The 22,628-nt window shown below is 46.7% G+C and overlaps 4 protein-coding genes across 4 annotated transcripts; 2 read left to right on the forward strand and 2 right to left on the reverse strand.

Annotated features, from left to right (window-relative positions):
- Positions 1-1,434: 1,434 nt before the first annotated feature.
- PENARI_c062G05676 (uncharacterized protein) lies at positions 1,435-1,887 on the reverse strand (the record flags this gene model as incomplete). The annotated part of the gene is made up of 1 exon (XM_022637560.1): positions 1,435-1,887. The coding sequence occupies one exon, from the start codon at positions 1,885-1,887 to the stop codon at positions 1,435-1,437; it is 453 nt and encodes a 150-aa protein (XP_022482586.1).
- Positions 1,888-11,837: 9,950 nt separating this feature from the next.
- On the reverse strand, positions 11,838-12,638 carry PENARI_c062G10349 (uncharacterized protein; the record flags this gene model as incomplete). The annotated part of the gene is made up of 1 exon (XM_022637563.1): positions 11,838-12,638. One exon carries the CDS (start codon positions 12,636-12,638, stop codon positions 11,838-11,840), a length of 801 nt encoding a protein of 266 aa, XP_022482580.1.
- A 2,090-nt stretch (positions 12,639-14,728) lies between these two features.
- PENARI_c062G06790 (uncharacterized protein) lies at positions 14,729-17,234 on the forward strand (the record flags this gene model as incomplete). The annotated part of the gene is made up of 4 exons (XM_022637561.1): positions 14,729-16,867; positions 16,917-16,929; positions 17,011-17,081; positions 17,139-17,234. 4 exons carry the CDS (start codon positions 14,729-14,731, stop codon positions 17,232-17,234), a joined length of 2,319 nt encoding a protein of 772 aa, XP_022482583.1.
- A 3,628-nt stretch (positions 17,235-20,862) lies between these two features.
- On the forward strand, positions 20,863-21,699 carry PENARI_c062G02004 (uncharacterized protein; the record flags this gene model as incomplete). The annotated part of the gene is made up of 1 exon (XM_022637558.1): positions 20,863-21,699. A coding segment is annotated over one exon (837 nt), but the record flags the coding sequence as incomplete, so codon positions are not given.
- Positions 21,700-22,628: the final 929 nt, after the last annotated feature.

The raw sequence follows: 22,628 nt of genomic DNA on the forward strand, positions 1-22,628 counted from the left end.
CTCTTATTACACCTACATATACACTTCGACGATAGTCTCTACTTCCCGTACTCATACTGCTACACTAGGACCTCGCAGGGTCCTAACAAAATACTACACTGATCGCGTAGAAGATGCCTATGAGCTCCGCTACGTAGATAGACTAGCGGCTTATCGGTCCTACTTAGACCTACTGCGCCTCGACTATCTCTTGGCTGTTATCGAGTGCTACAGCGGCGGTGCCTATGTGGTCCTATCGACTAGAGGCGTCAGAGTAGACAACAACGTCGGATGTTAAGCGAGTGGTCTCGGCCTTCTATGCCGCTGTCTCGCGATTAGACCCGATCTCAATCTTAGCGAAGGAATCGAGACGCCACGGCGGTAGTGGTCGTGGATCGATGATTTCCAATTCGTTTAGCCTATCGATATTCATGGTTTTTATCGCTTCCGCGAGCGGGAAGCGAGCGTACGAGCCGACATTATTCCTACGTTTCTAGGCCCGTGAGAGTGCACTCTAGATAGGGTGATCCCGTGGTAGAGTGTGGAGGCTAGCGATGGTCCTCTAGGCTCGGTGGCGGAGACGCAGGTGGGTAGGGAGAACGTGTGCTTCCACTTCCAAGGTTGTCGTGGCCACTATTCTAAATGCTGACAGGATCCGGATCAGCGAGGCCCTTTATATGGTGTTCAGCTGTCGCAGGTGTGTCTTGTCTCACAGTGGGTCGTGCCAGACCGTTGACGCATAGTCTACTACTGGTGTAACACATGCCTGGTAGAGTTGTCGCATCTGTTCTGGGCGAAGGTGTCGCAGTCCATTCAAGGCAATAGTGACTTTGGTTGCGCGTTTGATAGCTTGTTGCACATGCTCCTTCCATCTCAGCTCCTAGTCGAAGATCACGCCTAGGAGCTTAGCCATGGGCGATGGCGTGACAGTCGTACCATTCACGTCAAGATTGCCCTGCAAGTGTTCTCCTCTTTTTCGGGTGAGGTGAATGAGTTCGGTATTCTCGGCTGCGAAGCAGGACCTAGTTCGCCGCGCCCACGCTTCGATGCGGGGGATATCTTAGGACTGTATCTTGGCTAGGTTCTTCTCTGCCGAGCGGCCTACTCGCCAGCGAAAGTAGTCGTCGATAAAGGCTGATGAGCCACCGTGAAAGGTGACAGGTTGGTCCACTAGATCGGAGTTGAAAAATGTGAACAGGATCGGGGAGAGAGGTGATCCTTGTGCGAGTCCAGCGTTCGCTAGTCGAGCTAACTCTATGCGGAAGTCGTCGAATCCTATGCTAGCATAGCGGTCATTCATAAAACTTGCGATCCATTTTCTTGCGACTGCGGGAATCCTCCTAGCTCGCAGGCAAGCATCTAACCTCGTTTGGTTGACCCCGTTAAAAGCTCCTTTTAGATCGGATGAAACGAGAGTAACCACTTTGTTTTTGTACCACGCCCGGTCGATCGCGTTCAAGAGTACCAGCAAAGCTTGTTCAGTAGTTCTTCCCGGGCGCCCACCGAATTGGGTGTCTGGTAGGAGGCCATGTTTTCTGTGAGATATGAAAGTCGACGGGCTGCTACTGCCTCGAGAAGCTTGCCTAGCGTGTTGAGGAGTGAGATCGGGCGGTAGGCCCCGGGGACTGAATAATCTAGCTTTCCGGGCTTCCTCAGTACCACGATCTTCGCGTTCCGCCATTGCTTCGGATGGTAGCCTAGAGTCATAGATGTGTTGAAAATGTTGGTGATGATGCCCTTTAGGTATACCCATAGTTGTTTCCACACGAGCATCGGCAGATTATCATCTCCCGGTGCGGTGGTTCCTTTAGCGGCTTTGAGAGATCGTTGGATCTCTAGCTCAGTGATGGGTTGCCACGGGAGCTCCAGTGGTGTTGAGGTTGGTAGACTGTCGCAGGGCGTATTCATTTCAGGAAGAAGGAGTCCAGGAAGGCCTGCGCTTTCTCTTCATTCCCAATATACAGGATTTATCGAAATCAGTTTCACCACTTACATACAGAGATTCATTCTCGAACCCTCTTTCGAAACACGCTAAATCTATTACGGTTATTCTACCCCTGACCCCTTCTCTTGGCAGTAATCCAGTACACCTGTAAATAACAAATAAAAAATGCTTCTGTAATAAGCCTGTATAGTCTCTTAGGCTTCTAGATTGTTATGAATATTAAGCATAGATGCATTATATATCCAGTGGCTTAAGCCATTCGTAAATTAGTGAATCAATATCACATGGTGGATTATTTTAAGTCTAGACAGAGAGAGAGAAAGAGGAAATTTTGGCGTTATGTTGCTCAGAGATGGAAGGAAGATCTACAACAAGTCTCTCCTTCCTAGCGTCGTTGATAAATCACCTAACAGCGGCGTACTTCGACGACTTATCCGTATGCTCGCGACTCCCACTTCTGAAATTCACGTGCAACACATAATACTCAGGAATCCCTGAGGTTTAGGAGAAAAGAAAAGCAACCAAGACCATGCTTTGTGAGCAGGAGCATGACCCTCCTTGATCAGGACCACATATTAGATAAGTGATAAGTTATGTTATGGACACATCAGATTGAAGGCGCCAGTTCTTGCCGTCTAAATTCAACGGTAAGAACCAAGTAGAGTTTGATAGATCTAAAACTAACTGCTTAATTTGGGTTGTTGTAGTCAGAATACACCGTTATATATGTAATATTGTGCATCATTTCAGAAATGAAAGTATAGATCGTTTCGATGAGCCTAGGTTTGACAGATTTTATGGTTTTCTCTTATTTGACATCGTATGATTGACAGGTGCGTCTAGAGCAGCAAGATCTGACATCATGGCCTAGCTGATTTCAACAGTGACAACCGCGTCGTGCTGAGGAACCATGATGAAACATAGCTCTGTCTCGTTCTGTAATCTCCTTTCATTAGATATCTAACGGTGCCGTATGCTTCCAGATGGCTATGGACGAAGTCTAGCCGAGTGTGAATTTCCTGCCTGCCAAATATTGGGAGGATATTTTCCCCCCAGTGACTTGCGTCGATGTGGCTTGTATGGCTCCCATGGTCTCAGGATATGCTCTAAGCCCTGTAAACAGTATCAAGCATTTCAGTGACATGGTCTTTTCCGTCGGAAAATATTATGGAGTTACCGATAGTTTAGTCGCGGCTCTCCTCGTGGCTTTGGCGGTTCTATCGTCGTGAGTTCGTTGCAGAGAGCCCAAACAGCAGATTCTGGAAAGCGATTGACCTTTTTTAATTATGTCAGTATACACCCGGAATCAAGCGTACTAACCGACAACCAATGTATCCAGCAGCTTTTCAGAATTCTATGCTAATAATAATACTTCACGTGGCCAATTATGCGCAATGAGTCAAAATCATTAAGTACTATTAAACTAAGTTAAAGACTAAAGGAAGAAAACAAAACACAAAAATGGGAAACAACAATATCAACCCTGTTAACAACCTCGAATCCCTTAACAAGACAACTTGAACATGAGTATTCGCCCGACATCTACTAATCAGTGGGAGTAGTGGTATTTTGCAGCAATGCATCAATTGTCCTCTCTTTGGTAATTCCACCGACCTTGTTCTTTTCAGCGAGAATAAGAATCCTTGGCATTACCTCAGAAGGGTCGCGCTGAGTCCAAGAGGCATCACTAAGGAGACAGCTGGCAACGCCAGATACGTGGGGTGTTGCTTGAGAGAAGGTTAGCTCTATAAGACTATTTTCAAGCTTAGTCATGTATTTACCCATAGACGTGCCGCTTATTATCTTGGATTCTTTTGGGCTGCCTTTCCAACATGAGAGAATATTGACACCAGGGGCAAGAATGTCGACGACTATATCACCCTGTTAGCGATCAAGCTTTAAGAACACTCAATACCTAAGAATTCATCAACTACGTACCTTTTCCGAAGCTGGAGAACGACGCAAATTTGTCACCAACATCTGTTGCCCCAACAGTGATCGCAGCCGGCTCACGAGCAGGGGAATTATTCTCAGCCGGACCCTGTTATTGGTTTAGCATCAAATCAATTTAGTCAATTACTCGATAGTCATATGTCCGAGCGTACCTGTCCATTGTTTCCGGCAGCGACGCAGACCACAATGCCGTGACGGACAGTTGACGCAACAGCACCATCCAGAGCTGCGCTTGGCCCGCCTCCGAGACTCATATTAACCACAGCACGACCTTTAATGCCCCGCTCATAGACATCGCTGACAATCCAGTCCAGAGCCTGGATGATGTCGCTGGTCTGTGCGAACCCTGTTGCGTCGCTGAACACCTTGACGCCTATGACATTCGCCTTCTTGGCCACGCCATATGCCCGACTAGCAATCGTGCCCGCACAATGGGTGCCGTGACCAGAAATGTCCTCGTCGGTCGAAGTACCGTCAGACACGAACTTAGGTCCCTTACTGGCGCGCCTCTCAAACTCCACGTGTTGATCGTTAATGCCCGTGTCGATGACATACACAAATGTGTCAGAGCCGGCCGCGTCATCTCTGTACTTGTAACTATAGGGTTCAGCGCCGAGTCCGGCACGCGTTGAAATACGGCCTAGGCCCCAGGGTGCATTAGCCTGGACTGCGCAGTGGCCGTAGAGCTGCTCTGGCTCGATGTCAAGGACCTGAAGTGCAGAGTGTAAGTGTTAGTAACATTTACTGGCTAAATAGTTAATCAGAAAAGTAGATTGCGGCTTGTTTGTCATCTTACATAAGGCATCTTCTCTAACTCAGCTTTGGTTGCGTCATCGAACTTAGCTGAGTAGCCCTTCATTTCGGGAAGGTTGAACTTGTGGAGGACCTCCATGTTAAAGGTAGTACTAGGATCGACCGTCATGTCCTCTAGCGCGGAGAGATGCTCGGTTTGCATCAATTCAGGGGTCAGATAGGTCTTGACACTGACAACCCAATGGCCGGGCACGACTTTCTGTTGAGTACTCATCATGGGGACCTGTCAAGATGGTGCACTAGATCCTAAATTGTCAGTGGGGATCAAGTATAGTAACGCTATAGACAACCTAGGTACGTTAGAGTAAATAGGATAGAATGCTCAACGTTGATGCATCACATCAGGCGTATTTATAGGCGGCGCATCCTTTTCGAATGTAACAATATTGAACCTTACATCAAACACTGTCCGAATTATACTTTGTGTCACTGAGAGTTGCATACCATAGTATGGTTGTTGGTTATCCTAGTGTTGGTATATCCATTAAAGGCATCTATGATCACAGATTCGTAGTTACGTAGCGTACTGCATAATGATGACGGAAATAGAGAAAACTGCCATGATCTAGACTCTGTAGACATATGATCATGCCGTTTTTGGTACCATAGATGACTCCAACAATAGATCGAAGAAATCCATGACAGGCTAGGCAAGACCGGCAGTTGCCAATTGAAGTTTCCTAAGGCAGTGCCAAGCTGCTCAGATGATCTCACAAAGCGGATCTAAGAGCCGACATATGGTTCGTTAGGACCCGACTACAGTCCAACGCTCCACTTTCTCCGCGAAGGGCATGATATATACGAAGCAAAAAATAACAGAGTAGTTGTGTTATCAATGATTCACACCTCATATCCGGATCGGTAGAGGCCGGATGAGAACAATTCCAACGCTGCTGTCAATCATTCTAGCAATCCGATTTTCCTCTTGGTTGTTCTAAAACACAGAAAGTAATAAATGGAGTTTAATCCACATTGCCGTAAGAGACTCTTTACTTATCTCTAATAACGTCTGGTGGATGCGAATAGACTTTGACGTTCCCTAGGCGATTAAAACTTTTCTGTGTCATCTGCTGGCACGGAGCTCTAGATTAGCTTTAGGGTCATCATCCGCCCATCCGTTGAATTGAGTTTGTCTGCACCCGTCGCAAATATGTGACAGTATAATTTTCGACTGCTGGTGACGGTAGGTGTGTGGCAGCAACCGGTGGAACAATTATTAAACATTACGTCAAGCAACAGTAGCGATGAGGTTTCCGCATCGTCTGGGCTGTTCAAAATGTAGAAAGGACTTAAAGGCAATTCAATCCATATGCCCTACACAGATCATTTGGTAACTTTCATGGGCGTCATGTGGATGTGGAAAAAAGAATAGACTTTGACGTCCCAAAGGCCCGATTACACTTTTTCTGGGTATCTGCTGTCCATCAGTATAGATTGACTTTAAGCTCGTACCCAGTTGAGACCGATTGGTTATATGTAAGTGGAGTGTGACTTTGACAGTGAGGAACCGCGGATGGCCGAACCACGGACGAATTTAGCAGAAGGTTGCGGGACTCGGATGATCGACATCCGTCATGTGGCGTGCCCGAAAATGGCAGTGTGTCATCCGCTTCTGACGCTAAATCTTAAATTAACTCCTAAACCTCCTGAATATTTAGCATCTGAACTATGATGGCAAGATCTTCACAGCCAGTAGAAAGGCGGTACCAAAATATGGTAGCCGTGGAATGATAGGGCATTGAACAGATTATGGTTGGTCCAGCGTAGCTAAGCTAGACCTTAAGCCATTATGTTTGCCAAGCGTTGTGGATCACCAATTTTAGTCAACTCTAGGGAATAAGGATAGCTAGAAAGAGACTTTAGTGTTGATTGGTCAATCAACAGTACACAAGGATCTGGGTGATTGTATGTCGAATAGAGGCTAGACGGATTATTTGATCACCATTCTATTAAGCATATGATATCATTGTGCGTATGATCAATGCACCTGGTTGTTTTTGAGTTAGACTAAAGCCTTGAGATGTTCTAGATCTGTATGAATACTAATTTTGCATTCGTTCTCTGCAAAAAGGAAGGCATTCATCACGCAACTTTGGTTTAGAACCGCAGTGAATGCATCATCTTGGTACAGTCGGATGGATGGATGGATGGTTTCATTTACGCTGACCCCTCGCAGAGCGATATGCAGCCTACCACAACTATATATCAATGTACGTACATGTGTCGTGGGTCACTTCTTAAACGAACTTAGAGCCTCGTTGGGTCTGCCGTGGCCTCGTAGCCGTTTTTTTTTTTGGATTGCTGCCCTTATGGCGCGCGGCTTTGGAACCGTTGTGATGCTTCTGCAAAGTCTAAGACAGCCTCCACCGTCCTGGCTCGCGGAGTAGTGTTGTTTTCTCGAGGTCCTCCTAGGAGGGTTGATATGCTATTGAATGCGCCCCCAACCTTCTCCCGGAGTTCTCGGCGTAGATATCTTAGCTCGGGGCAGTCTAGGAGGACGTGGGTCACACTTTCCCGCTCGCCGTAGACACACTGGTCGTTATCACGAAAACGAAATATCTTAGCGTATGTTGATAACTAGCAATGTCCCGTCCGCAACTGTGTTAGAAGGTACGCTCGGTTTCGAGGTAAGTTTCTATAGAGCCGTCTCGTGTATTTAGCCGGTAGTGCATTGTCGACCTTGCGAAGGTGGCTGCTATTCCGGGATTCTTTCTATTCCCTCTCCTATTGGGCGTAGATGCCCTTTCTGGTGTGGGCTCTCTCGCGCGACAGTAATAGGGAAAACGGGTGGGTTTGGCCTGGTATGGCCGGCCCCTTAGCTAACCGGTCTGCTGCCTCGTTCCCGGATTTATCGCAATATCCGGGCACCCACTATAAACGAACCGCGATGCCGTGCGTCTTGGTGTTCGTGGCTGTTCGTAGGATAGTGTGGATAATCTGTTGTCTAGACTTGTTCCCCTAGTTTCTGGATTGCTTGTAATGCTGATATACTATCGCTAAGGATGGTCGCGGATTTGACCCGCGTGTCCGTTGATTTTCGACGTTGGAGGGCGATCTTGTTGACGAGGGTGATCGCGTATAGGACCCCAAGCAGTTCGGCAGCGTGTACTGACCATCGGTCTATCGGGCCAACCTGGATTTGTAGGCTTTCGGTTGTTTCCGGTGAGCTATTGTTGAATCCTATAGCTGCGGCGCCAAGGTGACCATGGACAAGGCGACCATGGCGTCCCGAGGCCCAAAAGACATTAAGTAGCTTCGACAGGTCTACTTGCATAGACCACTACCCTAGTTTTTCACCCGATAAATGAGGATTCTGGTCTTTTGAGGTTCACCACACCTCTCACCCTAGGTGTCTCTCACTTTGCTCCTTAAGCATACATCATAGGCAAGCTAACTAGGACGACACCGCTTCAACCGACCAAGGTCGATATCAGGCCCCTAGTGCGAGTGGGGTAGTTGACTCCCGGCTTTTTGTACACCGACACGCGCATCCGTCCTCTCGGGCTATACAGACAGTCTCTTGATAGGCCCCGACCCTACCGCAGTGGCTGCTATTGTACACCACGCCCCGCGAGAGCTTTCACTCTCGTTTCGCGTTACCTAAGGAGGTCTCCCTCCGCTAGGCCGACCGTGTCTTATAGAAAGTCCTCCATACGCTCCATCCGGTAGTATATGTCGGTTGCTCTCCACTAACCAAGCTTAGTCCCCAATGTCTAAATAGGATTAACGGGTTGCCCGTGGCAAAGCCTTAACGATTCCCGCCGACTGCCACTAGTCAAATACCAATATTTTCTAGATTGCCCGTGTGTCTCCCAAGAGGGTGCCCGTGGCTAAGCCTTAACGAGGTCTCTAAGGAGCGATATCTCCGAGCCTTAACGAGTCCGGGTCTTAACGAGGCCTCTAGGCCTTGAACGAGGTCTATCCGATATCAGCTTGACTGCCTATGTCACCGGTTCACTACCACCTCGCCACATCTCGCACGATGCGATCCTAGACCGTATGCAAGCTTAGGGGTGTCCTATCTTCTCCTTAGGCGACACCACTTCCACTAGTAATGCAAGACTAGTATCGGGCCCGAGTGCGAGGCGGGTAAGAAGGAGTCGGATAGTTTTTATATGCCGTTATCCCCTGATTTTGGTGTGGTTGTGCGGTCGTGCCCCGCGCTAACCGCGCCGGGCCGGACCGCACAACCACGGCGGATTCACTTTGGTCTCCCCAACGGGGATTAACACCGGACACCACGAGAAGGTATGAATCCATTGCCCTAACAATCTGGCGAGGGCTGCTGCCCAGTGCGAGCTCACTGGGGGCAAAAAAGATACAAAATGTTACAGTACGTCCCGAAATTGGTGCAACCTCTTACACTCATCAAGTGATTCTCTGGCCCCACCGCCAAGAGACACTAGTCTATATTAGGAACAACCCCGGAATATTAATATTCCTGTATCAGTCTCAATACCATGACTTACTCTCATTAAAATACGAAGATTTGTCTCGTAACTGTATTGGCGATCTAAAGGAACTAGGATCTTCCATAGTAATGCAAATAAGTCAAACATCAGAGCTAGCGAGTGCCTTGAGAATCTGCGAGTCGTTAATTCCCTCTTGCCACTCCTATGTCTAAGTGACAGTCTAGGGGGCTTACTCGTCACCAAAAATTGCAAATAGTGACTTGCATTACTTGCTTACCTGTAGACTATCTATGAACCTGTTTATCATAATACTCAGCCTGTTAGCCACAGCTCTCTATACTTGACACTCTGTAACACCCTTGATAGAAGCTAACACACGACTATGTTAATAGACTCCTTAGTGGCATCTTCTACCTTAAGGGGATGACTTACACTCCTATCAACGATGTTACTTACCGACCTGAATTGCCTGATCTATAGGAACGGACTCCCTCGTATGCCCCCACCCCTGGTTACCTAGACCGCGAATAGACGCTATTAGTAATCTGTTCTTCACCTAACCCTAAGGACATAGTTAGCAAATATTCACCTCCCTTGTATTAATATCCGTCTGACTAGCTTGGTTTTGATGCTCTAGTTAAACGTATAGGTGGAAGTGTATAGGATAAACAATCTCTAGACCGTATCCACTACTAGATCGAGTGGAGGGTCAAATTGAACAATCGAGTTGTGGTCAAGGATACAAAATAAGACCTGACTCAACTACCTAGATCCTAATGGGAATAGATAAAGGAGGACTCTAGTAATATTCTACGACGGAAGATAGCGCGTGGCCGACGGGTAAGACTAGATGATACTGATATAGTATTATCGGTGAACTCCTAACGGGATATTAATAAACACTTTGAAGGTACTAGTGTTGATTAGATAGCGGTGAAGAAACAGCTACTAGCGTGGGCCTATCTATTCTGTCGTGGTAAGAAGATATAGCTTTAGATATCGATTAACTATATAGAGGATAGTGGGCCTCTTCCTTCTAGAACCGAGAAGAGAGGAAAGCTATCGGTGACAACACGTATACTCGTAGACCGAGACGCTCGGATTGATACCGAGTAGATCTCTAGCTAGTATTCCGTCTAGCGCGATATATATCGTGCTATACGATGTCCCGGGCCTCTATGTCGCCACGAAAGACAATATTGCTAGCAAGATCTAGAGGGAAAAAGGCATTATAGATTAAAGATATACTATCTAAAGGCACTCGTTAAATATATAGAGCAAGGTAGAGTTCTCGAGACCCACGATAACGTCCCTAATAGTGTTCGCGAGCAGCTCTATACCGAGGGGAACTAGCCACTAGACAAACAAAAGAAAGCCGCGGATAACTCTAGAATAGGTTTAATATATCCTCTAATCTATATCAATGTCCTCCCGGCAGGATCATCTTAACAATCGATATATACTCCTACTAATAACGGTATACCCACTAGGCCTAGCTATACTAAATCAATCATAGTTAATAGCCTACTAGATATCGCTGTGGAGGAATATACCGAATAGTAGCAATCACGGGTGGGTAACGAGACATTTAGGGAGAACATTAACAAAGCATGCGATATAACCCTAGAAAATTGTCTCGACCTCATACAGATTTATAAGGATCAAGACCTATGTTTCTTTGTCAAGCACGGCGTGAAAGTAGGTTCGTGACATCGGCGTTTGGGTGAAACGACGCAAAGAAGCGACTTGCAACGAATATATTTATTTCGTCTAGATATTTTATGTACAGCCATTAGCGAAATCTTGCTTCCGCCAGCTCAAGCCACTGATAGTGGCGAAGACTTTATCCTGTCATACAGTGCATTAATTTCAAATGGAAGAAGTCTAGACCGTCTCGATGAGCCTAGGTTTGACCGTTTCATCTTTTGTCCGACAGAAGGATTTCGGTATTGACTTACTAGAGGGCCAATTGAATCGTAGCGATTGATTGACTGAAGAAACTATCTGTAGTCCCTCGTCCAGAAGACCATTTTTCAGGGGTTGTTTAGCGTCTTACAGCGTTGCTTTTTGGAGAATGCTCGATTACTTTACAAAGCAACTACTTAGGAGATTGGGTAAATATGTGCCAAATTAAACCGGCTGCTAGCAGTAGTTAAAAGTATGCTCCTCTCCAATCCGCATAAGCTCCTAATTTCAGTCTAGTAGACTGCAGGAACCCTCATGGGACAGGTTTGCCGCCACTTGGCACTTCATTGTCCTATTTGCAAACATTGGAAGAATGGATAAGGAATAGGTAGACAGACTGTAAACTTCTGGAAGAGACTACGCCAGGGAATTCAAGAAAATGTACACACGAGCGTACAATCGGGGACCTCTGAATCACTTGCAGTTACTTTTGTGTGCTCGAGAAAGAACCTTTTGTAGCTTGCTTGCTACAAAGTGACCAAAGGTTCTGAAACTTGTAAAGGAGTGAATATACTAATAAGAAAACACAGTCTCAGCGCAATTTTCACGATAGCGAACAAAGACCCTGAACGAGAGGGGCCTACCTCGAATACCTGCATGCCATCAGATAGGCGGTTTATCGGCACTGGGCCAGCGTCCCATAACAGTTTTCCCTTCCGCCCACCATAACTGGCCTTGGTTAAAGTAACTAATATACAACCAATAATCCATTTTTCCTTTCACAGCGGAAGCCAGACTAAGAATCACCCGGGTCCAACAACTTTTCCACATCAGTAGCGCTCCATAACAAGCTGCGTCTTTAGCGAGTCCTGTTCGAGAAGCCAATCCTTGCTCTGCAAACAGGCGACTAGGTTGCTGCGCTCAACCGAGGCTGTCGTGCGGTCCTTCGTCTTGAAAGAAGCCTCGACGATGTACTCAATACCCGTACCCCCGGGATTGAGGAGGGGCCAGACCTCGAGATGTAGCGGCATCCCATTCCACGTGCCAATGGAGCGCCTGACGAGGACTGGGCCAAAAATGCGTGACATCGCTAACGCACTAGTGCCCCATTTGTTGTGAGACCAGTTGTCGAACTTGTCGGGCGCTTCGTCGATCAGCATTTTACACGAGTTGCTTTTATCCGGCAAGTCCGTGCCGCTATTCCCAGGATCTGCTATGGTTTTCTTGCGGCTGATAGATAGTGTCTGCTTCTGGTATCCCCATTCGACTTGCGCCTTATATTTCGTGTCGCCGTCGCCGAAACCATCAGTATTAGCCGTAGTAAGAGCGGCATCAATGTCGCCACCCGTGATGGCATACCGCTTCTTATACGTCAGCTCAAAGTCGTCCTCGTTTTCGGTCTTACGTATTCGGGCGCTCCAGCCGGCTGTATAGATTTCCTTGGAGTACGTGTCGAGGAACTGGACATTTAGCTTGGTGATGGTCGGGGTCATATTAAAAGCCGAAAAGACGGTGTCCTTTAGCTCGAATTCAGAGCTGAAGACCGCTGTCGGGTTGAGTAGGAGCCTGACCTCGTAGTCGGGCGTCATATTTGGTACTGCCCGTGTTGGAGAGACGACGATGGGCGTCATGCCTAAGGATCAGCACGGGAAGAGACGTATGGTAGCTGAGAGCTCGTGGGTAGGACGTGAACAAAGCGTCGGGCAATAGTGGAACTGTTATTACACGAGTAGACCAAGATGGTACTTTAACTGACTGTTGTTGAACAAATGCAGGAGTCCGGTTCCACCTAACGGCTAATATACAGACTAGCAAAATAGTACGAGTTTTACGCAGAGTACTCTATTCAGTCGACGAAATCATCTAGAATCTTTGCCGCCAAATTTTATGATGATATGATATCCTATTCCGGGCAAAGCTCTCCTCACCCGCCCACGCCACCTCAATTTGAATGACACCATCGACTCTCGCACCATACTCCTCATTTGGTTCATTTCGATTGGGAACCCGTGACATGAAATAAATGCTACATCGAATGTAACAAGTTCACTGCCATTGTGATAGAGCGCGGTTTATATATGCTAAAATTCCTGAGTTCAGACAATGATAACTTTTCTGACCTTCCCTAGCACTAGTTTCAACGCTAGTCAGTATTATTTGAAATAGGGTTATCAATTTCTTTGTTGACTCCCCTTTTAGTCTAGAATTAGTTCGTCGAGATCCGCCGGCATTATGGCTGGAACTTGAACGACGACTAGGCGGAAGGAACAATTACAACATATGGACAGTGCGACAAGAATTTTGCAATGAACCCGATTGACTACGTGCAAGCGGAGTGTGACTTTGACAAGCGACCAGGAACCACGGATGGGTGAACCACGGACGATTCAAGCACAAGATTGCGGACACGGGTGATCGGCGTGCATTATGTGGCTCATCCGAAAATGGCGGCAATCATCCACTCCCGAAGCTAAACCTTAAATTAACATGAGGGCAAACAATAATTTAGCTAAGTTACTTTTGACATATGCTAAACATCGTCAATGTCATTGGTCCAATTGACATGCCATAGTGCCCCCGATTATGCTATATACATTGCAAATGCAGTGTTCTAGCAAGCACCGACACCCAATCAAAATTCCAGAATTATGTAGGAGCTGCAAACTGCAGTCGTAAGGATTTATTCATCACATTATTTTTGCATTATTTACTTCGCTCATCCCGATCGGTCCTATAGAGGAGAGAGGGTGGGTGAATTTTGGAAAGCGAGTTCTTACCTGATTGCCAACCAGACTGGCCGGGCGAGTCTGTTTAGCTTGTTTGCGGGCAACACTCTATACAGATCATACGAGCTTGATACAAGCGCTATTTTTATGCCTCAGGCTCATGAAGGCTTAGCGGGGCTTGGCGGAACTTAATTTCAAATTAGACCTCGCAGTTTGTCAAGCTATTGTACCAGAGATCGAAAAAGCTTGCGTGAACTGGGGTAATCTATTCAACACCGTGGCATAAACCATGCAGGCTGTGGACCAAGTCAGCCGATCACTCAGCCCACACCGTTTCACGAACCTTAAATCCAGCTGGACCAGGCTCTTTTAAATCATGTGATATGGAACCATTTGCGTGGGTTTAGAACTTTTGTCGTCTAGGCCTTGAGGTTATGTTCGTCATGTCATACTGAAGTCATAAAGGCATATTCTTTACCTGGAAAAAAGGAGGACAGGGGGAATATATATAGATATAAAAACAGAGTTGGTTTCCTATTCTGACGCTTTTGGAGAAGGGTATGTCATCGTTCATGATTAAGCTTTTAGATCCACCGGTCATTTGCATAGGTATGGCCTAGACTTGTGAATTCAATGTCTGCTGAGTTCGACCGCAAACATTATGTTTGTGTCCCAAAGGTAAAAAATATGTTAGTCACCCCACCGCCGGAAACAATCCTTCAAAAGTATATGTTAACTCGGAGATCCAGAATATGTACTTATGACGTAGTATCGGCAGAGAACTAACCATGCCACTGATCCTTATTCGAAAGAAAGCGAAAACTTAATCCTATCCTATCGAAGAAGTTGACTTCATTATGGCATCATTTATTTCTCTGATAGGGTGAAATTCTTTCATAAAGAGAGGGATCCCTACAGCACAAGATGTGGAATAATCTTAGGCGAAGTAACCAGGACTATCAAGCAATACAATCAACACAACAGAGACCCACGAAATGGCGGCTCGAGAAAGTATCAGTGAGAGGACGGAGGTTGGGAGCATTCAGCCCATAACCGACGCACTCTTAAAACATAAACTCGTTATTGTCACAGGTGCAGGGGTCACACTCAATGCCACCCAACAAAAATCCGGGGAACACTTGAATAAATTGACTTGGAATGGATTGATTAGAGATGGGCTTAGCCATTTATCCGGCATGGCAGTTATTGGCCCAAACAATCTCAGACTCGGAAGCGCAAATACTTTACTGGAAAGCGACTCCGCTGGCAGTTCAATGGATGCGATAAATATTATGACAGGTCTGATGGCTGAATATGGCGAGTTACCTTCATGGCTGAAGAAGACTTTCTCGGGCTTGGAAATCAATCAGCCTGCGATATTAGATGTGCTGAGAGACGCGCATAAAGAAGGGGCTACACTTGTTACCACCAATTACGACCATATTTTGGATGATTATTGCAAGCTTCGATCGATCTCTCCCTCTGACAATCCGGATGATATCAAAAAATTCAAGAGTGGCGAGTTAGACGGCGTCTTTCATTTACATGGAAGCTATGAGCGGCCACAGGACGTCGTTTTGAACGCCACTGACTACGTTCGGGTTGTGAATTCTGAAGTGAAGTATATGCTTGAAAAGTTCTTGATGTTCGACACGGTTCTCTTCGTCGGCTGCGGGGGTGGACTTGACGATCCAAATTTTGGGCCTCTTCTAAACTGGCTTAAGGAATATCAGAAGAATATTCCTCAGAGACACTGCACATTGGTCAGAGCAGGGGACACCTCAGACTACAGGCCACTAAAGAGCTTGGCCTATGGCCAAAGTTATTCGGATATGGCTGGTTATCTTCGACAAATTCTGGAGCCTCTTTCGGAATTGCGCAAAACGTTGCACGAAAGAACAACTTGTGATAATCATGGCTCGTCCCCCAGTGAGCAACAAACTGTTCTTGACGATGCAACAAATATGACACACCTGCGCTCAGTCACGCCGATTATTGAAGACGCTCAAAGAGCAATGCAGCTTTTCACTGCGGTCAACAAAGCGGACTCCGCTGATGTGCATCGGCTGCTGATGTCTGGAGCAAATGCCAAGACGAAGATGGAAAATGGGTGGGCGGTGTTTCATGCGGCGGTTAAGGGGAAAAACAATGAAATAATACAAGATTTGCTGGATTCTGGTACGAGTATCAATGCCAAGATGAATAACGGATGGACGCCATTGCATGAAGCAGCTAAGGGAGGGAGGATGGACATTGTTCAGCAACTGCTGGATAATAATGCCATTGTTGATGCAAGGATGAATGATAGGGCATATATTGGATGGACACCTCTCCATGAAGCAGTGAAGAAAAGGGATATGGATATTGTTCAACTGCTAATGAACAAAAATGCCGATGTCAATGCAAACTTTGATAACAGATGGACACTATTACATGAAGCAGTTAAAGGAAGAAGCACGGAAGTTATACAGTATTTACTGGATAATGGTGCTGATATAAGTGCGAAGATGAACAATGGATGGACACCGCTGCATGAAGCAGCTAAAGGAGGCAGCATGGATATTGTTCAGCGACTACTCGACGTGGGTGCTAATCCTGATGCAAGGATGGATAATGGATGGACGCCATTGCATGAAGCAGCCAAAGAGGGCAGCATGGACATTGTTCAGCAACTGCTAGAAAATGATGCCAATAAAAATGCAAGTACGGATAATGGTTGGACGCCACTACATGAGGCAGCCAAGGAGGGAAACATGGACATTGTTCAGCAACTGCTGGATAATGATGCCAAGAGAAATGCAAAAACAGATAATGGTTGGACACCTTTACATGAAGCAGTGAAGAAAAGGGATACGGATATTGTTCAACTGCTAATGAACAAAAATGCCGATGTCAATGCAAACTTTGATAATAGGTGGACACCATTACATGAAGCAGTTAAAGGAAGAAGCACGGAAGTTATACAGTATTTACTGGATAATGGTGCTGATATAAGTGCGAAGATGAACAATGGATGGACACCGCTGCATGAAGCAGCTAAAGGAGGCAGCATGGATATTGTTCAGCGACTACTCGACGTGGGTGCTAATTCTGATGCAAGGACGGATAATGGATGGACACCACTGGAAGAGGCGGTCCGTTTGGGGGATATAAGAATTGTCCAGTTGATGATGAATTATAAAGGCAGAGACCGATCGTATGTAGCCTCTACTGCAGCATATGCCTCAAGTGCCTCGAGCCAGCCGATGATTGCTTGATGCCACTGATGAATTGTCAGAAGAAAAGTTATGCAATGGTTCGCCTGCTATTCAGACGGCCCGGCTAAATCATCTGTCAAATGCTCTAATAGTATGCTTGAAACTTGATAAAATTAGGAACAAAATTGTAGGCTAAAGTAGTAAGTAGCGTGTGATGATCGATGATCGCACCGACATTCCCGAAATCAGCGTCGTGAGGCTAACGGGTGATCAGCCAAAGAGCACCATGCAGCAACAGCAATAGATGGTTTTAGCGGTGCACAATGGCAGCGTTAACAGATGAGGCAATGCAGGAAAGATTCCACGTAATCTGGCTATCTTGGTATTCAAATAGCACGGCAACCTGTTGCCTCATATCTCTTATGTGATCAGTTAGAGGACCAAGCTCAAAACAAACATGCGAGCCTATTACACAATCTTGAAATTTCAACGCAAGAACCATAAGACCGGTCACACAGTGCTATTTGCTATTACACCCCGAGCCTTGGTCAACTAAACCTAGCGTGTCACAATTTGCCCCTACATAAACTCATTCTAGCTCACTTATCTGATATAAGTGTCTGTCACTTTTCTATAGTGTTCCGAGAACGCCCTAGTGTATAGAGAGAAAGGCCTAACGACGGTCCTATAGTAGTAGTTCTTAATAATTATAGTATTGTTAAAGCTTTTTGTCCTCCTCCGCTAGCTATTTTTGTGAGTTTTGTAGGTAGCGACATTCCTCTTCTAAGTATATTTTGCCGGCTAACTTAATCGTGTAGCACTCCTATAGATATAGATATAGGTCTAGGAGGTTAACGGTAGAGGATACTAAAGAATAAGGGTTTTAAAGGATCTATACTATATCGCTAGTTAGGGAATAGGCTACGCCGGTCGGAATTATCTATATTAATAGTTAGTTAGAGCTAGCTATAAAAGGGCAAAGTGAAATCTATTACCTCTTTAGGGCTTCCTAGGATACTAGTTAGGCTATTAAACTAATCTTAATATTCGCGCTTTCTTTTATTAGCTCGTCCCGACGGGGAGGGAGAAATAGGAGGAACCTATTCTATTAAGATGTAGGGATTCGAAAGCTCGTTAGTATTTAGAGAGTAGAGAACTAGTAAGCGAAGGGTAAGTCTAGATTACGAATAGAGTATCTTTTATATAGAAGCTAAAAGAGTATAGTATAATAGACTAGCTTCTAAGGAGATTCTATACTAGTTATAGAAAGGGTTTTCACTATATAGCTAACTATCGTAATAAACACACCCGTATTGAACTATCCTTATTCACTACTAGACTTAATAAAGGATGCCTTACTATAGGTAGATATCCTTATACTATTAGTCGATTACGCCTAGTTATATTTATATAAATAGGGGCTAGTATAGAATCGCGGGTGTACGTAGTAACCGCTTACTATTTCGCTAAAACTAGCTTAATTCTATAGGAGACATAAAGTTATAAAAAATTTATTAGATTAGAATAGCGGAGAAGCGTTAGTTTACGGATAGTTAAATTGATGAATTATAAGTTCTATATCTATTAGACTTATTTAGATAATCCTAAGATAGGCCTTATAAGTTTATATATTATTATACGCTTACTATATAGTGAACTACTATAGACTAAAATTAAAGGCCGTAAAAGATTTATTTTCTAAGTAATTTTTCCATTTGGGCCGCCGCCGCCGGAAACGGCAGCTCCCCAACCCCGGTTTAGCGCCCGCCCCCACTGCCCCCCGCCACGGTTTAGCGCGGGCCCAACACGGTTTAGCCGTCACGCTAATCCGCAACAGGCACGCTTATCGCTTCACCGCCTCGCGACTCGGCCGCCCGAATGTATAAATCCCAGGTGCGTCGCTCCATCGTCGCCATCCATCCTCTTCCTCTTTTGTCCTTTCCTCCCCCCTTCCAACACTTCCCACATGCGTCCGGTTGGATCGACGATCCCGGGCTGATTGCCAGACCTGGCCAACCTGAGGGATTTTCTGGCAACATTATATCCGGCCTCCACTCGCACCATCCAATGGAGCCCCTCCATGATGCCGTGCGTTCCCCTGCCAGGTGCCTTTGTCGAGATCAGTGTCTATGCGTTCCCATTCAATTCTACTCGTTTGAGTGAGGTTTTGTCTCTCTAATATCTATCGCCGAACGATTCACTCTTGAACTTGTCCTAGTACCCGGTCTCCTCGAGAACGGATGCTTTCTAGAGTTAATACGTCAATACGCGCCCCGGAATATGGAACAGAGTGATTCAGATGACGTGGCACTCCGCTCGCCCTAGCGTCCGAACAAGTATCACTTCTTGGCCTGTCAACTATGGACCCGCACAGTTTTCGTGAACCTCAAGCCACTTCGTCATCTCTAGCTTGCCTTGAAGCATGCGCTGTTTTTGCTATTGGACCTGGATACGAGTCCTGTATGCCCCACGTGGGTGTTAGATGAGGAATGGCCGGAAGTTAGCCAACGTGATGGGGGTCAAGGCACACAGCGGCGCCTTAGTCAAAGCGGCAGGTTTATGTGTATCTCTTTCCTCTTCCGGTCATCCCGATGTGATTCCTGCATCTAGGCGGGTCTGGCATGGGCAGTGCATCCTTTGTCCTTGACGGCAAGAGCCTGTTGGCTGATTGTGAAGGGCGGCAGGCAATTCTGTTACGCGCCGAACCTTGGAGCACAGTCTTCCGATGTTGCATCTGAGGCGGAGCTGAGAGAGGAAGCCCCTTCTGCCCTGCCAGACTTCCGGAGGGTTGCGTGGCTTGGTAAGGGCTATGCGGGCACTGAGCAGTCAAGTGGCATCTTTGCAGACTAGTCAAGGTAGTGGACATATAGGCCAAGCCAAAAGCCTGCCTCGTTGCGCATCGTGTATGCAAGAGACGCACGCTTTCTAGCAATGATTGGAAGCCAGCCCCGGAAGCCCCCGAGCTGCTGTGAGAAGGAACAAGTAACATGTACCGAGCGGCCTAGGGGTGGCCGATGCTGTCCACTAACCTGCATCTGATTCCTGTTCGGGTAGCGTCCCTGGAGGGCTTCTCTTTTTTCCGGGCTCATTTGATCTAATATAAAAACAAGCCCTTTCCACCGTGTCCTAGGTCAGTCTGGCAGTCTCATTAGACCAGATTTCCTCTTTTCGCTTTGTTTATCTTTACGTCTTTCCCTCAGGATCTGAGACCATGCCTGTTATCCTTGATAATATACACTTTTACTATGGCCCATCGAAGCCTGCAAAACCGCCCTATTTTGCCTTTAATAGCAACCAGAAAGGCTCTAATACCTTGCTATCAGGCGAGCAACCTTTATTCTCCAATGAACCGGTCTCTTCGGCAACAGACGACTACTCGACAATGGTCCCGCCTTGCTTCCTCCCTCCGGCTGGTAATGCAGAAGATACAAGAATCAGCATGCAGTTGGGTCACCTAACTTGTTTGACCTCGAACTGGCGAGGTCCTGGGGGGCGTTAACGCCATTGTTAGGTACACTTGAAGCTAGCGACAGAGATGCCTGCCCCTCGCTACAGAGGCTTGACTATGACTACCGAGATAACTCGGACGAAAAGATGCCTGCCGACTGTAAGTTTAAGATCTGAGCTGGCCTACTTTCCAAGTTATTAATCGATATTGGAACACAGCCCCGTCCTCGTTCGGTGCAAATTCAAGCAAAAGTGCCGAGTTAGACGGTTCCGACGTCTTCCCGAGAACCCAATCCAGTTGCACAACTCCTCTTCAGCCTCCTCGGTCCCCTTCTATCGCGGTTCTTTCACTAGGTGCTGCAGAAACGCATTCCGGGGTTATGCAATCGGACGTGACGGAAGATGTTTAGTGGACACGAGATCAACTTTCATACCCCGCGTACTTTGAATCCTCAAGTCTAGTTCATGCTTCGGATATGTCCGGTATGTCTACTGCATTCAGCGACTACTCTTCTAACACTCCGCTCTCTTCCATCTTATCCTGCTCGGATGTTGTCTCCAACAATCGAAACGACATAGGCTCTTGCATTCCTTCACCGGAGGATTATCCCGACGACCATTCGGATGACTATGCAGAAACAAGCCAAACCAGATTGATTTCAGATTATCCCCCTAGAACCGTGGCTGAATCAGGCCCTTCTGGGTCGGCCGATCCGCTGCACGTTAATATGCCCGATTTGATGGATCTAGAACAAGCCTACGGGCGCGAGTCTTTCAATTCTCGTTCGAGAACACCTAGTGTTCGAGGAGACAAGAGCCCAAGTCTGGCTAATCCGAGAAAATGCAAAAACCAAGAACGTCCAATACCTTCGACCAGAAAACGAGAAAGTACTTACAACGAGCGCTACCCGTCTGTCGCAGTGGTTATTCCTCCGCCACGGCCAAGACCTGTACGGAGTCTACGGTCAAGGCCAAAACCTGTTGTGTTAGATGCATCTGAGAGCGAAAGAGAGGACGTCGATGATTCCTTAGACGAAGACTTCATGACCGATACGATCCAATCAGAACTCCCACACGTTGAGGACTCCGTGGAGGAGAAAAACGGTTCTCTAAGTACGACCGCTTCCTGCTATCCAAATCACATGTCCTTTGGTTCATCGTCCAGGCATTGCTGCGAGAGCCGCGATATTGTTGGGCGGGCAATTCTCACTATTGAGACCCAGGGATCGGAGCCCACTTTCTTCTTCACTCTTGTGCCCGACAACGTCTGCTCGACATCATATGTTGCCGCGCACAGTCCTCCCCATAACTCCGAGAAAGCAGGTAGGGTTTTGAAGCGGTCACTGAGCATAGACCGTTCAACTCGCGGGAAAAGTAAATGCCAGCCCTATTCAACTGACGAGAATAACTTGCTGGTAAAGTTGAAAGAGGAAGGGAGGTTAACATGGAAGGAAATCGCGGACCATTTTCCTAGCCGCAAGTTGTCTGCACTGCAGGTTCACTATTCTACCAAACTAAGGCACCAAAGGGCCAAAAGAAGCCGCCCGCAAAGTTGGAGGGGCAGAAAGAAATGATAAATGCATATGTCAATGGACACTGTCACAATCGAAAGCATCCGCCGTCATTATACAGTATCTTCTTCCGCCGTCACTAAGCTAAAAGTTATCTGGCGGTCCTGTCCATGCCCGATGTCCTTCCCACTTTCCAATCATACATAGTAGCGAATTTGTGATATAGTCGTCAAGCTCTCGCGGAAGATCCGGGTAGATAACCACCATAGGCCCGTCTTCATGCCTAAAGCCACAAGTTTCGGCTTTGTCATCGCTAATTCCAGGCTGGGATGCACTAAACACTAGGATAGCACAGCCTTAGAAGAAAAGGGGCCAATGAGTGGACGGGCGACACTCCTTTTTCCCCTCTCGTTCTAAAAAAATGGTTTTAGGAGAGGTCCCGCGTATGTCAGCAAGGAGTTAGGGAGAAGGTGAGCCGAGCCAACGAGTCATTCAACTACTAACCTTCCAGAATAGGGCTTATGTGCGGTCAGTAGTCGGGTGGGTGCCGCCTGGGTGAGTTTAGGGTGAGAGCCGCCATATGGTCGCGCGACCGGGGGTGACAAGGGTGAGTGCGCTATAAACAGGATGAGAATCAGGGTGAGAATCAGGGTGAGAATCACCCAAGTCGCGCGACCACTGCACTGACCCCCCTCAGCTGAACAAAAACAGAATTTATTGGATTATACCCCTTCACCTGA

The sequence above is a fragment of the Penicillium arizonense genome (assembly GCF_001773325.1).
Source record: "Penicillium arizonense strain CBS 141311 chromosome Unknown PENARI_contig062, whole genome shotgun sequence".
NCBI classification, from domain to species: Eukaryota; Fungi; Ascomycota; class Eurotiomycetes; order Eurotiales; family Aspergillaceae; genus Penicillium; species Penicillium arizonense.